Source organism: Pristis pectinata, chromosome 7 (assembly GCF_009764475.1).
Source record: "Pristis pectinata isolate sPriPec2 chromosome 7, sPriPec2.1.pri, whole genome shotgun sequence".
NCBI classification, from domain to species: domain Eukaryota; kingdom Metazoa; phylum Chordata; class Chondrichthyes; order Rhinopristiformes; family Pristidae; genus Pristis; species Pristis pectinata.
Window position 1 is genome coordinate 38,912,718 of NC_067411.1, and position 15,689 is coordinate 38,928,406.

Consider the following 15,689-nt stretch of genomic DNA (forward strand, 5'->3'; position numbering starts at 1 on the left):
AGAAATCTCTCCTGACAGAGGTTTAGTAAATTAAATGAAAAGTAACAAATTTTGCACTATTTGGATAGATCCTTCTCAATCTGCCTCTATGCACTGACCATATTTTTTCCAATCCAACCCTCATTGACAGATTCAGAATGCACAGGACATTTTGAATATAGAAAAATAAGATGGCCACCTAGGCTCTTGAATGAGATCATAGTTTGTCTGTACCCAAGCTCCATCAACTTGCCTTACCTCTCTGAACCTCAAACTTGAACTTTGCTTTTTATTCATTTGGTCTCTACCATCAGCAACTTTTGGTGCAGAGAGTTCTACGTTCCAATGTCCTTTGTTTCAAGAAGTGCTTCCTGACATCACTTGAATAGTTGGGCAACAATTTTACAAGTTATTTTGGACTATTACTTCCACCCTGGAAGGAATAGTTTCTTCCTTTAGAAAGAGAAATATGGCACAGAACTAGACCTTTGGCTTACAGAGTCTGCACCAACCACATTAATCCCATTTTTGTTTTCATTCTCCCTGCATTCACATCAACTCTCCCCAGCTTCTACCACTTGCCTACCTACCAAGGGCAATTTACAGTGGCCAATTAACCTACTGACCCAGATATCTTAGGGATGTGGGATGGTCACAGGGTGAATGTGCAAACTCCATACAGACAGCAGAGGACAGCACTGAACCCAAGTCACTGGAGCTGTGAAGTACCAGCTCTACAAGCTGTGCCTGTGCCACTCAAAATATTTCATTACCTTAAATGCCTCAGTAGGGTGGCACTCTAATCTTCTGCATCCAAGGAATGCAATTTGAGCCTCTGCAATTGTCCTCGATGTAACTGAAATGAGATATTCTAAATAACCTAAGTATCATAGAGGGAGAGGCTTCTGATACTGAGTTGAAAGTACATTACATGCTCCTTTTTCCTGACCTGATGAATGTTTCACATTATGTGGAAAGTCAAAGATGATTTCTGGATGCCAGTTGAATGGTTCCCTTGTACTGGTTAAATGCTGCCATTTTATTCTATGCAGACAGGAGTTGCCTGCATGGGAAGGATATTGTTCCCCAGTACTAATGCTGCCTGGCAGATGATAGGAGCAACATGGTTCTACAAAATTATACTTGTCATAATAGAAGAACAAAGGACTGGTAAATTGGTTTATTTTTGTCACATGTACCAAGATACAGTGGAAAAATTTGTCTTGCGTACTGTCCATACAGATCATTTCATTACACAGTGCATTGAGGTAGTACAAGGTAAAACAATAACAATGCAGAATAAAATGCTACAGAGAAAGTGCAGTGCAGGTAGATAAGGTGCAAGGCCAGAAAGAGGTCAAGGGTCCATCTTACCATACCATTCAATAGTCTCATAACAGTGGGATGGAAGCTGTCTTGAACCTGGTCATACACACTTTCAGGTTTTTATATCTTCTGCCTGATGGGAGAGGGGAAAAGAGAATGTATGGGCTGGGTGGGGATCTTTGATTATGCTGGCTACTTTACTGAGGCAGTGAGAAGTAGAGAGAGTCCATGGAGGGGAGGCTGATTTCTGTGTTGTGCTGAGCTGTGTTCACATCTCTGCAGTTTCTTGAAGTCACAGGCAGAACAGTTGCCATACCAAGCCGTGATGCATCTGAAAAGGATGCTTTCTATTGGTGCATCAATAAAAATTGGTGAGATCAAAGGGAACATGCCAAATTTGTTTAGCCTCCTGAGGAAGTAGAGGCACTGGTGAGCTTTCTTGGCCATGGCATCTACATGGTTGGACCAGGACAGGCTATTGGTGATGTTTACTCCTAGGAACTTTAAGCTCTCACTCAGCATCATTGATATAAACAGGAGCATGAGCACTGCTCCCCACTTACTGAAGTCAATAACCAGCTCTTTTGTTTTGCTGACCTTGAGGGAAAGGTTGTCATCATGACACCATGGCACTATGCTCTCTTTTTCCTGTACTTCAGTTCATCATTATTTGAGATTTGGCTCACTACATTGTTATCATCTGCAAACTTGTGGATGGAGTTAGAGCAGAACCTGGCCATACAATCGTGAGTGTATAGGGAGTAGAGTAGCGGACTAAGGACACAGCCATGGGGGAACCAGTGTTGAGAATAACTGTGGCAGAGGTGTTGCTGCCTATCCTTAGTGATTGTGATCTGTTGGTCAGAAAGTCAAGAATCCAGTTGTAGTTGAGTCCCAGGTCTAGGAGTTTGCTTGGAAGTAATAATACTGAAGGCAGAGCTGCAGTCAATAAACAATAGTCTAACAGTTGTCTCTACTGTCCAGATGCTACAGAGATGAGTGTAGGGCTAGAGAGATGGCATCTGCTGTAGACCTGTTTCAGCAGTAGGTGAATTTTAGTGGGTCAAGGTTTTCTGGGAGGCTGGAGTTAATGCATGCCATGACCAGCCTCTCAAAACACTCCATGATGGTGAATGTCAGAGCCACTGGGTGGTAGTCATTAAGGCACGTTACCCTGTTTTTAGTGGTCTTCTTAAAAGCAGGTGGGAACATCAGATTGTAGCAGGGAAGATAAAAATCCAAGTAAACAACATCCACCGACTTTCCTTTATCTATCCTGCCTGTTGCTTCCTCAAAGAATTCCAACAAATTTGTCATGCAAAATTTCCCCTTAAGGAAACCACACTGACTTCAGCCTATTTTATCATGTGCTTCCAAGTACCCCAAAACCTCATCCTCAATAATGGAGTCCAAAATTTTACCATCCACTGAAGTCAGGCAAACCGGTCTATAATTTCTGGTCCTTTGCCTCCCTCCCTTAAGGAGTGGAGTGACATTAGCAGTTTTCCAGTCCTCTGGAACCATTCCTGACTCTGGTGATTCTTGAAAGATCACTGCTAATGCCTCCACAATCTCCTGTCAGAAACCTGGGGTAACATCCATCCGGTCTGGGTGACTCATCCACCAGATCTTTTAGCTTTCCATGCACCTTGTCCTTAGTAATAGGAACTACACTCACTTCTGCACCACCACCACCACCCCTGACTCTCAAATTTCTGGCATCTTCCACAGTGAAGATTGATGCAAGATACTTATTCAGTTCATCCACCATTTCTTTGTTCCCCATTACTACTTCTCAGCATCATTTCCAGCAGTCTGATGTCCACCCTCACCTCTTTATAGGAATGAAAAAAAATTTTGGTATCCTCTTATATTATTGGTCATCTTACCTTCACATTTTATCTTCTCTCCTCTTATTACTTTTTTTAAAAAAAAGTTGACTTGGTTTTTAAAAGCTTCCCAATCCTCCATCGTCCCACCAGTTTTTTGTAATATTGTATGCCCTCTTTTGCTTTTATGCTGTCTTTGACTTCCCTTGTCAGCCACCATTGCCTCATCCTCCCTTTAGTATGCTTCTTTGGGATGAAATGATCCCATGTCTTCCAAATTACTCCCAAAAACTCCTGCAATTGCTACTGTCATCCTTACTAGGGTTCCCTTCCAATCAACTTTGGCCAGCTCCTCTCATGCCTCTGTAGTTACCTTTACTGTAATGCTAATACATCCAATTTTAGCTTCCCCCTCTCAAACTGCGAGGCGAATTCTATCACATGATCACTGCCTCCTAATGGTTCCTTTACCTTAAGCTTCCTAATCAAATCAGGTTCATTGCACAACACCAAATCCAGAATTGCCTTTTCCCTAGTGGGCTCGACAACAAGCTGCTCTATAAAGCCATCTTGTAGGCATTCTACAAATTCGTCCTCTTGGGATCCAGTGGCAGCCTAATTTTCCCAGTCTACCTGCATATTGAAGTCCCTCATGACCACTGTAGCATAGTGTGCAAGAAAGACAATCTCCAATTGTAGTTTGTACCCCACATTCTGGCTACTATTCAGAAGCCCATATACAGCTACCATCAGGATCTTTTTACCCTTGTAGTTTCTTAACTATACCCACAAGGATTCTACATCTTCTGCTCCTACATCACTTCTTGCTAAGTATTGATTTATTTTGTTTCAAAAAAAGAGCCACCTCATCCCCTCTGCCTACCTGCCTGTCATTTCCATAGGATGTGTATACTTGGATGTTTAGGTCCCAGATATGATCTTCTTTAAGCCACAACTCTGATGCTCACAATATCATACCTACCAATTTCTAACTGCACTGTAAACTCACCTACCTTGGTTCATATACTGCATGAATTCAAATATAACACCTTCAGACCACCCCTCTTCTCAAATTTGTCTCCATGTTGTCTGAAGTTATTCTTTTTCTCAACTTTTTCTTATTCTGGAGATTTCAGTAACCTCTCCCACATTCTCCTTCCCTTTTACTTTATCCATATTTTTCCCCAATCTGTTGAACCCACCCCCTTGCTATTTAGTTTAAAGCCCCATCCATGGCTCTAGTTATGCAATTCACCAGGACCTTAGTCCCAGCATGGTTCAGGTGGAGCCCATCCCATCAGAACAGCTCCCTCCTTCCCTAATACTGGTGCCAATGTCCCACAAATTCAAACCCACTTCTCCCACACCAATCTTTGAGCCATGCATTTAACTCTAATCCTATTGACCCTGTGCCAATTTGCACACAACTCAGGTAGCAATCCAGAGATTGTTTTTTTTTGGTTCTGCTTTTTAATTTAGTCCCTAGCTGCTCAAATTCCCTCAGCAGAACCTCTTTCCTTGTTCTACCTACATCATTGGTACCCACATGGACCATAACAAATGGATCTTTCCCCTCCCACTCCAAATTCCTCTGCAGGCCAGATGAGATGCTTTGAACCCAGGCACCAGGCAGGCAACACAGCCTTCAGGACTCCCAGCCCTTGAAACAGAGAATTGTCTCTATTCTCCTGAATATACTATCCCCAATTACAACTACATTTTTCTCTTGAATGGCTCCCTGAACCACAGTTCAGTTGCTCATCCTTCCTACAGCCCCCACACTCATCCACAGGGAGCAAGAATCTCAGACTCATTGAACAAGCTCATCAGCTGAGGCTACTCCAGCACTACTGCTTGGATCCCCTACCTGCCTCACTCACAGTCACATCCTCTTGTCCCTTACCACAGACCAGATTTGAAGCAATTGATCTACTGGGCATGACTGCCTCCTGAAACATGGCATCCAGGTAACTCTCCCTGACACACCACAGTGTTCGAAGCTCAGATTCCAGGTCATCAATTTTGAGCCAAAGTTCCTTGAGCAACCAATATTTGCTGCAGATGTGGTCACCAGGAACCACAATGGAATACACCAGCTCCCACGTCATGCAGCTACAACTCATCACCTGCTCCTACATCCCTACTTTATTTAATTAGCTGTATTTTGGTGCTTTTTCATTTCATTGCTATGTTGTCAGTAACCTTATTTAAGTCTCAACTACAAGCCCACTAAGCAATTGGGCCATCTGAGTAATCTAAAGATGAAAGATTAAGGGTTTTACCTGGTCTTCACCAAAGCCTCTCACACTAGACCACTCCACAACAGCCACACCACTTGAGCTTACCTTCCTTTTATTGGCAACTGCTGCCCAATTAGTCAATTAGTTAATCAATGAGGCTTGCTGTTTTAACTCCTTCCTGCTCTCACTCTCGCTCCTGTAAAGTGAAACTCACCAGCAATGAGACTTGCTCTTTTAAATCCTTCCACTCTCGCTCCTGTAAAATAAAACTCGCCAGTAACGGGACTTGCTCTTTTAAAGTTTCAAGGCTGTTGATCGTGGAGTATAGTTCATTGAGTGCAAGCTTCTCATCCGCCTGGGGTCAAAGACGAAATACTGCAGATACTAGTTTGCTGTTGACAGTATCCATGTCATAAGTTATATAAACATATTTTAAGTAGTAATGCATCTCAAAAGTCCTCAAGAGAATATTATCTGACATTGAGTTACAAAGGTAGTAGAAGAGATAAAGGGTAAACTTCATCAAATGCATAGATTTAAAGAAGTTTCTTGAAGGAAAGTTAGGTGCAGAGAGAAAGATATTAAAATCACTCCAAACCTTATATGAGGTGATGGTGAAGAATGAAGTCTCAGCGCAATGTCAAGGGTTTCAGTCATAGTGCTACATTCTTGAAACAGTTTCAGCACAGGGTTGGATGAAGACGTAGTTTTGTCCAAAGCCACTAGCTGTGCTGTTCTCCAACTTCTGTGGGAATCTCCCCTTTGTTCAAAGGTTTGCTAAATTGAAATAAAGGAACATCCTGCAAGAACATTTATCTGTTTGTATTATTAAATATGGAAGGTTAATATTGGTATATGGTGATATAATTGGTCAGACAGCAGAAAGATTTGCATTTATATAACTCATTAGGGCAGGACATCCCAAAGCATATTACAGCCAATAAAGTACCTTTTTGAAGTTTGGTCACTGCTGTACTATATGCAGCAAGATCCCACAGAACAAATGTAATTCTGTAACGTAACCTTATGTTCCTTTTGCACTATCAGTGTGGGATTAATATCGGTCAGGGCACGAGGATGAACTTCCCAGCTCTTTTCCAAAATAGTGCCATTCGATCCTTTACATCTACCTGAGAGAGCAGATGGGGCCTTTTTTGAGCATCTTGGCCAAAGACAGTTCCTCCAACAGTTCAGCACATCCTCAGTAACTCACTGGAATCTAGCTTGGATTCTGGAGTCAAACTTGAACCCACACTCTTTTTGACAAAGGTGAAAGTCAAGGTGGTACTTGTGTGGGTGGGATGGTGGGATGGACAGCAGTGACTACCCCAAATTTATCAGCCTCCCCTCATCAGCTTACCTCAGCTCCGTCTCCCCACTTCATGGGGCGAGCATGCCTTTGGGAACCCCATCCATCCATTGCCTCAAAATCCAGGAGTGAAGACCTACCTGCCAATGTCCAGTCACTACTCTCCACAGGTAAAGTTATTAGATGGTATGAGAGATTTGTAGGCTGTAGGGGAGGGGACAAAAAAGTGTATATGCAAGAGATGGGAGGGGAAGGGAAAGTGTGGAGATGACAGGAGGCAGAGTGGGTGCGTTGGGGGTGGAATCTAACAGAAGGGGCTGGCAGTGTGTGTGAGAGATGCTAGCAGAGAAGATGTGTCAGGGTGGAGGGGGGAGGCAGTGTGTGTGTGTGTGTAGGTAGAGTTAGTGTGTGAGGGGCAGGAGTATGTATGGGGGATTGGGAGGGGTAGTGGGGTGTAATGTGTGTAGGTGGTGCGAATGTGTTGGGACACTGAGAGAGGAACTATGTTGGGGATGAGAGGAGTGTGGTCAGGGGTGAGGGGAAGAGGAAGATAAAAGGGTGGTAAGGGGAAAGATTATGTGTTTAGGAAGGTAGGAGAAAAAGCAGGAGAGAGCAACAGTATGAGATATCATGTAATATGTTAAATGCATCAATGAACTCAGGCACGGTAGCATAGTGGTTAGCAGAATGCTTTACAGTGCCAGCCACTGTCTGTAAGGAGTTTGTACGTTCTCCCCGTGTTTGTGTGGGTTTCCTCCGGGTGCTCCGGTTTCCTCCCACATTCCAAAGACGTACGGGTTAGGAAGTTATGGGCATGGTATGTTGGCACCAGAAGCATGGCGACACTTCCGGGCTGCCCCCCAAAATCACTATGCAAAAGATGTATTTCACCATGTGTTTCGATGTACATGTGACTAATAAAGATCTTATCTTATCTTATGTTTACCAACAGATCCTCCCGGAAATATACCTCCAAGGCTGACTCGACAAAATCCTCCAAATTCACTGCGAGCCAATGTCAGACAACATCCCAGGCCAGTGTCCCCAGTATTGAGGCTCTAATTACTCTTGTTCGGCTCCATTGGTCAGCCTACATCACTCGCCTACCTGATCCCAGTCTCTAGAAATGGAATCTCTGTTCTGAGTTCTGTCATGGGATGGGATTGCCAAAATGAACAATGGAAAAGATTCAAGGATGTGTTCAAAGCCCTCTTGAAGAAATATGACATCCCTGCTAACTCCTGGGAATCTCTGGCCCATAACCATGGAGAAGGGGCATTCAGGATGATATTCAGGACATTGAGGCCACATGCCAGGTGTGCATTGAGGACGTGCATTGTGAAAGGATCAGACCACCTCATAAACTGCTCACCAACCCCATCTGTGCAAGAGTCTGCAGTTCCCATATCGGCCATTATTACCCACAAACCTGCAGCCAAAGTAAGTCATCCTCAATCCCAAAGGACTGCCTTTGAAGAAGAACAATCACAACTTAGGAAACATAGGCATGTATGAGCCTCTCCACACTTTCAAGCTGCTGTGTATTTCACTTAATCAATTGCTCCCTCTGTACAATTTCCTTTTATACCATAATTTTTTGCGAATATATTTCAAAATTTGGTTTCTGATTCAGATATGAATGTTCCAAGTGTTGGAAGCAATCTTAAGGGTTGGTTAGGCTGGAAATGTAGTACAGGCTGATTGCTTAGGGAACTGCGCACTTGATTTTGGTCTGTTTTGTTTATTTTAGTTTAAGTAGTGTGTGTTTCATTGAATAAAATATAATAAAGTAGATCATCCAAGATAATATAATAAGCAACGAGCTATTTTTAAACATTTAAAAAAAGATGTTTGCATGTGTTTGTTGTTATTATTAATGGCTTTTTGCCAATAGCTGTTGCTCTGTTCAGAGGAAGTTAAAAACCTATCTGTTTGCATTCAGCATATATCTTTGCTCTCGTTTTGAGGATTACATAGAAAATACGTTTAAGCGCGGGTGTTTTTATTTATAAAACAAAAAGAGTACACATGTTTGACCAGTTTTATCCAGAACAGCCCCTCACAATTTTCTGCCTAACCTACTTCAGGGCCGACTGGAGGCGCCCTGCTGATAGTGCAAGGTCCTCAGCCACAACCGACACCGGCAAGACATGAAGACTTGGGGTTTCTTCAGCAACACTTTCACTTGGGTAACATGTACCGTTTATTCTCTCCCAACAATTGGCGGGGGGGGGGGGGGGCGAAGTGTATCGTTTCCAACTGCTCTACTGATCTGTTAAAGAGTCTGCAGATGCATGGACAGTGTCCTCACACGGGAGGTGATTTATGTTGCCATTGTTGGGAGAGGCGGGGACAGATTTAAACCAGCCCTGGATCTATGAAGGAGGTGGCTGTGCTTGGAGTGACAGGGGCTGATTCCCCTGAACAAATGGTTAGTTGCAATGCACACACAGCGCATCCAGTTACAACACTGGCGCAAGTCGATGCTTTCCTTGTAAGGGCTATTTTTATATCGCTGCTGTAACTCATTGCAAAGTCTTAGCATCGCCACGCCTCTGCTCTTTTACTCTGTGTGTGTCTGTGTGTTTTATTGGCGACTCCTAGTTCAAAGACTGAGAACTCATATTAGCAACATCCAGTGTTAAGGGAGCAGGAGCATCATGGAAAACAACCCCATCCCTGTTGTGACTGTCCAGACCGTCCCATACGATGACCAGAGACCCGGGACCAGCGGATTGAGGAAGAAAACCTCTGTTTTCGAAAGCAAGAGGAACTATCTGCAGAACTTTACCCAGAGCGTCCTGTCTTCCATCGATCTGAGGGACCGGCAGGGGTGCACTATGGTGTTGGGGAGTGATGGTCGATACTTCAGCAGGACCGCGATAGAGACCATCGTGCAGATGGCCGCTGCCAACGGGGTAAGAGGCAGAAAGTTTTCGAAAACTTATAAATATATCATCCCAACATAACGTGATGGTATTGCAAAGGCAGCGAGGATGGTGAGTTACTATCAGGCTTAATATCCCCTTAAGAATTTGTAGATTTCCCCTTGAATTCCTCACTCTGGGGCATGTAGGTTTCGCCTAGAATATTTCATAGAGATTTGAAGGTGTAGATTTTCTCGTCATTATACCACAGAGATTGGAGGGCTGCAAATTTCCCCCTGAATCTCAACTACTTTGTCATTTTTTTCTAATGTGATTTTTCTTCCGTTTAAGATCAGGGTGCAATATAACCAGTTAAAAGGTTTCATTTTCTAATTGAACATCAGGAGTGGATATTTGTTGTTTTAACGTGATTGGGTTATAATTAAATGGGCGGATAATTCCGTGAGTTGCAAAAGCTTCCCCCCTAAATCCTATCCACTCATTTTGCAGAGGGCATGGGTAGTATTATCGGTGTATAAATGTGTGGTGCCGAGGGAAATCTGGTCTCGTACAGCACAGAAGCAGGCTCTTCGGCCCAACTCGTCTGTTGTTTCTGGCGAGTGACTTTGGATTTCACGTCGGACTTTCGCCGATCACTTCCACCTGACCACTAGGGGAGGCTCTGACCTGGTTTAGAATGGATTCCTGCACCCACTTATCAAATAGACCCAGAGTAAGTGGAAGGGACTTGTAGTCATACCGCACAGAAACAGGCCCTTCGGCCCACCATGTCAATGCTAACCACCAGGTACCCATCTATACTAATCCCATTTACTGGCACTTGGTCCGTATCCTTCCATGCCTTGGTAATTCAAATGCTCATCCAGATAGTTTTAAAATATTTATTTATTTCAGTGTAAGTTTCATTGCTTAATCATTCGTACATAATCAGAGATATCATAATATATGTGGGAGTCTGGGTGGTTTGTAGGTAGCTTGATTTATACTTCAGCTCAGATTTGATGGTTTATTATTCATTGCAACATCCCTTGGTCAAATGGTATTTGTACTGTTGTCAGCTGCGGCTCAGTGGGTAGCACTCTCTCTCTCTGTGGAGACTGCAGGTCAGGAGTTCAAATTTCACTCTTGAGATCTGAGGACAAAAAAGTCTAGGCTGATGCACCCAGGGCAGAACTGAGGGATTGCTGCATTATCAGAGAGGCTTCCCTTTTTGTGGGTGGATTCTAAAGACCCTGGCATTATCTTGGAGAAAAGGAAGGGATTTCTGTGCTGGTCAATATTCATCCCTCAAATCAACATTAACCAGAAAATCTGGCTTATTATTATGACCTTGCCACGCTGCTATTTATGGGAATGTGCTGGGCACAAATTGGCAGCCATGTCTCCAACGTCACAATAGTGACTCAACTTCAAAACACCTTCATTGGCTGTAATTCCTTTTGGAAGGTTGAAAAAGTTGAGGTGAATGTCTTTTCTATGCTTTTTGAATTTGGTGCATTGATTTCACTTACCAAAAGCTCTGCAGACGGCTTACCTTAGGTGCTAATGGTGTAGGGCAAAGGTGGAACCTGCCACTAGGTGTTGAGTTTTACAGTGACCACCTTTGAGAGTAGTTCCACCATAATTCACTGATCAGGAACATAGCAAGTACATCCATAAAGCACCTTTAATGTAGTAAAAGATCCCAAGACACTTCAGATTTGGTTAAACAGACAGAAAGAGAGGAAGGATGAATGGGACATTTTAAAATTGGCATGCTGCATCAGGAGCCAGTGCTGGGGCTTCACTTATCAACTAATTACATTAATGATTTGGGTGAAGGGGCTGAGTGTAATATATATACATTTGCTATTGAGGGAAAGATAGTTGGGATAGTAAATTATGAGGACACAGGGTCTGCAAAGGGATTTAGACATGTTGAGTGAGTGGGAATGGCAGATGCAGTATAATGAGGGGAAATGTGAGGTACTTTCATAGAAAAATATAAAAGGGTACTTTTGTATGGTGTAAAATGATTAATGATCATAGAGATCTTGATGTCCTCATACAAGAAACAAAGGACATTAGTATACAGCTACAACAATTAATTAAGAGGACAAATGGAATGTTGACATCTATTGCAAGGTGGATGGAACAAGAGGGTAAGGATGTCTTGCTACACCTGTACAAATATTTAGTGAGATTACACCTGGAGTACTGTATAGAGTCATGGTCATCTTATTTTGGGAAGGATATATATACCCATCAAAAGTTCACTTGTTTGATCTCTGGGATGAGTGGGTTGTTCTATGGGGAAACATGGATCAGAATGGACCTCAACTTTCTGGAGTTCAGGAGAATGAGAGAATCTCATTGAAACAAAAGCATCTCTTAAGATACTTAATAAAATAAATGATGGGGATTGTTTCCCCACTGGTGGGGAATCTAGAATCAGGGACATGGTCTCAGGAAGATGAGTTAAGTTTGAGAAAAGGGGGAATTTCTTCTATCAGAAGATTGTAATTCTTTGAAATAGTTTTTTTTAAGAATACATGGAATCAAAGTGGAGATGAGTCCAAAGATTAGATCAGCCGCGCTCCCATTGAAAGATGGAGCAGGTTGAAGAGTGCTGAATGATATACTACTGTTCCTATTTCTTATCAAGTTACCTGACAAAATTTGACACCTCATCAGAGAAATGGGTTTGAAGAAAAATTGTAAAGGAAGATGGAGAGAGACCAAAGGGTTTCCAGAGGATGTCTTGACAGTTGAAGATATGACCACCAATGGTGGAGTAATGGATGATCACTAGGCCAGAACTGGAGGAGCAAAAAGATCTCGGAGGGTTGTGGGGCTGGAGGAGGTGATTATGATATGGCTGAGTATGAGGGATTTGAAAACAAAATAGGAGAATATGTTTTAAAATTGGCAAGGTGCATCAGGAGTCAGTGCTGGGGCTTCACTTATTAACTAATTATGTTAATAACTTGAGTGAAGGGGCCGTGTAATATATCCACATCTGCTAATGAGAGAAAGATAGTTGGGATAGTAAATTATGAGGACACATGGTCTGCAAAGGGATTTAGATAGGTTAAGTGAGTATGAATGGTAGATACAGTGCTAAACCAAGTCTTTTGACCTAACCTCATTTAAGATCCACACAAGGCTTCTCCATTCTTATTTCATCTGACTCCATCACCATATCTGTCTACTTCTTTCTCACACTTATGTTTCTTCAGCTTTGCCTAAAGACGTTTATGTTATTTACATCAACCACTCCCTGTGGACATGAGTTCCACTTTCTCACAAGTAGCTTTGCCTGCATTTGGTAATTGGTTTATTATTGTCACATGTACCGAGGTACAGTGAAATGCTTTGTTTTGCATAACATCCATACAGATCATTTCACATCAGTATATTGAGGTAGTACAAGGGAAAAGATAAGATAAGGTATCTTTATTCGTCACATGCGCATCGAAACACACAGTGAAATGCATCTTTTGCGTAGAGTGTTCTGGGGGCAGCCCGCAGGTGTCACCACGCTTCCAGTGCCAACATAACATGCCCACAACTTCCTAACCCGTATGTCTTTGGAATGTGGGAGGAAACTGGAGCACACGGAGGAAACCCACGCAGATGTGGGGGAACGTACAAACTCCTTACAGACAGCGGCAGGAATTGAACCCGGGTCGCTGGCACTGTAATAGCATTACGCTAACCACTACACTACCATGCCTGCCCTACACAGGCAGTGTATACAAAGGACAGGGACTTAACGCGAGCTTATGACTCATACTTACTGGGAATTCCTCGTTCACGGGAAATAACAGAATATAATGTTACAGTTACAGAGAAAATGCAGTGCAGGCAGACAATAAGGTGCAAGGCCATGACGAGGTAGATTGTGAGGTTGAGTCCATCTTATCCTACAAGAGGTCCATTCAATAGTCTTATAACAGCAGGGTAGAAGCTGTCCTTGAGCCTTGTGGTACATACTTTCATGCTTTTGCATCCTCTGCCCAATAGAAGGAGTGAGAAGAGAGAATGTCCTGGGTGGGAGGAAAACAGCTGTAAAACCACATTGTGTTTACAAGTGCAGGAACAAGCCCTGTCACTTCTGAGCTGGGGTATGGATGTCTGTCAGGATATGGGTTAGTTGGTGGGAGGTGCAGGGATGTTGTTCTCTGTAAGGGAGGCACTGGTCATACAAGTCTCATAATAGCAGAATAGAAGCTGCCCTTGAGCCTGGTGCTTTCAGGCTCTTGTATCTTCTGCCTGATGGGAGGGGGGAGAAGAGACAATTTCCCTTTGGAGTTATTGATGATCCTGAGATACTTGGCTCTAGTTCCACCCACAAATGGAAACACCTATCAGTAAAAGAAAATTGAAAATCCAGGACATAACAGGCCAGGCAACATCTGGGAAAAGGTGACCAGAGGCAGTCAAGTTGCACACAGCAAGCTCCCACTAACAGCAACAAGACTGCACCTCTTGTTCCTTATTGTTTGGACAGATTTCACTTGTATCTTGTCCCTCAGGGTGAGTTTGATGCCAGAGTCATCTCCTGAGGCATGGAAACAATATCCAGGGCTTCAAGGAGCCCAATTGTTCTACAGTTAGAAATTATTAAGGGGAACAGAAGAATTTTGCACAAACAAGAACAGCAAGAAGTTAAGAAGGCAAATGGTATGCTTAGATTAGATTAGATTAATATATTGTTATATAGACCAGAGTGTAATGAAATTCCTTGTTCGCATGAAGCACACAGAGTAAACAGTATACATGGTAATAATAAATACAACAATAAATACAACGATGAGCACAAAACAGTAGAATAGTGCAAAGATTGTAGTGCAATCTGAAGTAATGCAAAAAAAATACTTAAGCAACAGTAGCAGAATAACTAAGAGAGGTAAAGTTAAGAGTATGAGAACGTGGCAGGTGAAACTATTAGTCTTCCTGAAGCAATACACCGTGAAACTGGACAGGATAGAAGGAAGTGATGAGCCTGTGATGGACTGGGCAGTTTTTACCACTCTCTGCAGGTTGAGTCAGTTTAGAGCAAAGAAGTTGCCATACCACGCAGAGATGCAACCCATCAGGATACTTCCTATAGTGCATCTGTAGAAGTTCAAGAGAATCCTCGTGGACATGCTAAATCTTCTCAGATACCTAAGAAAGTGAATGTGCTGATGTGCTTTCTTGATCACTATATCTATGTGAAGGGATGAGGTAGGTTGCTGGTGATGTGAATGGTCTTCATAGACTGTTTCAAGTACAGGGGCAAGAATGCTTCAATGGAATTATATAGGGCTTTGCTGAGATCATGCTTGTAGTATTGTGTGAAGATCTGGAAAGACTAAAGTTGCTATAGAGGGAATGCAAGTGATGTTCACCAGACTGAGTCCTGGGATGGTTTAACTGTTGTATAAGGAGAAATTGCGTCAAGTAAGCCCATATTCACTAGAGTTTAGAAGAATGGGAGGAGATTTCAACACGCTAGACATGGGGAGGATGTTTCCCTGGCTGTTGTGTCTAAGACTAGGAGTCACAGTCTCAAGATGTGGGGTAAGAAATTTAGGACTGAGATAAACACAATACTTTTCACTCAAAGGGTGGTAAACATGCAGTGGACTTTCTTCCCAAAGAAGGCAGTGGAGGCCAAGTTACCAAATATACTGAAGAAGGAACCAGAGAGATTTCTGGACATAAAAGGCATCAAGATGTTTGGGGAGAGTATGAGAGGGGAATCGCCAAGTTAGTATTGAAGGGTGAAGTGGGCCAGAAGGGCCAACATCCTAAACCTAATCCTATTTTTTCCATGTTTCTATTTCGGATGTTTGGGGACAGTTCTGGTTTGAGCGAACATGTGGGAATCCTACTTGAGGTCAGAGCTGGTTGCAAAGCCAAGAAAGTTGATTTCAAAAATAGGACAAAGGGTCAGGCATTCAAAGATAAGAGGTGATGAGATGTGTGGACATCATGAGGATAGATGATGACGTTGGTGTGCTGTTCCTGCATTAAGTGTGGATTATCTAATATGTGACAGGGTTAGGGTCAGCAATCTAATTATGATTTTCATGTTTCTTATGATTATATTGTTTTCACTCTTCCAAGCGATGGAAGGTGAAAAGTGCAA

At 42.8% G+C, this 15,689-nt stretch overlaps 1 protein-coding gene across 1 annotated transcript in view; it reads left to right on the forward strand.

The window, feature by feature from the left end:
- Positions 1 to 9,011: 9,011 nt before the first annotated feature.
- The window catches only part of pgm5 (phosphoglucomutase 5), a 127,468-nt gene continuing 120,790 nt past the window's right edge, over positions 9,012 to 15,689 (forward strand). Inside the window, exon 1 of the mRNA XM_052019906.1 lies at positions 9,012 to 9,601. Within this exon, the coding sequence (XP_051875866.1) occupies positions 9,344 to 9,601 (258 nt within the window). The 5' untranslated portion in view covers positions 9,012 to 9,343. The remainder of the gene's footprint in view (positions 9,602 to 15,689) is intronic.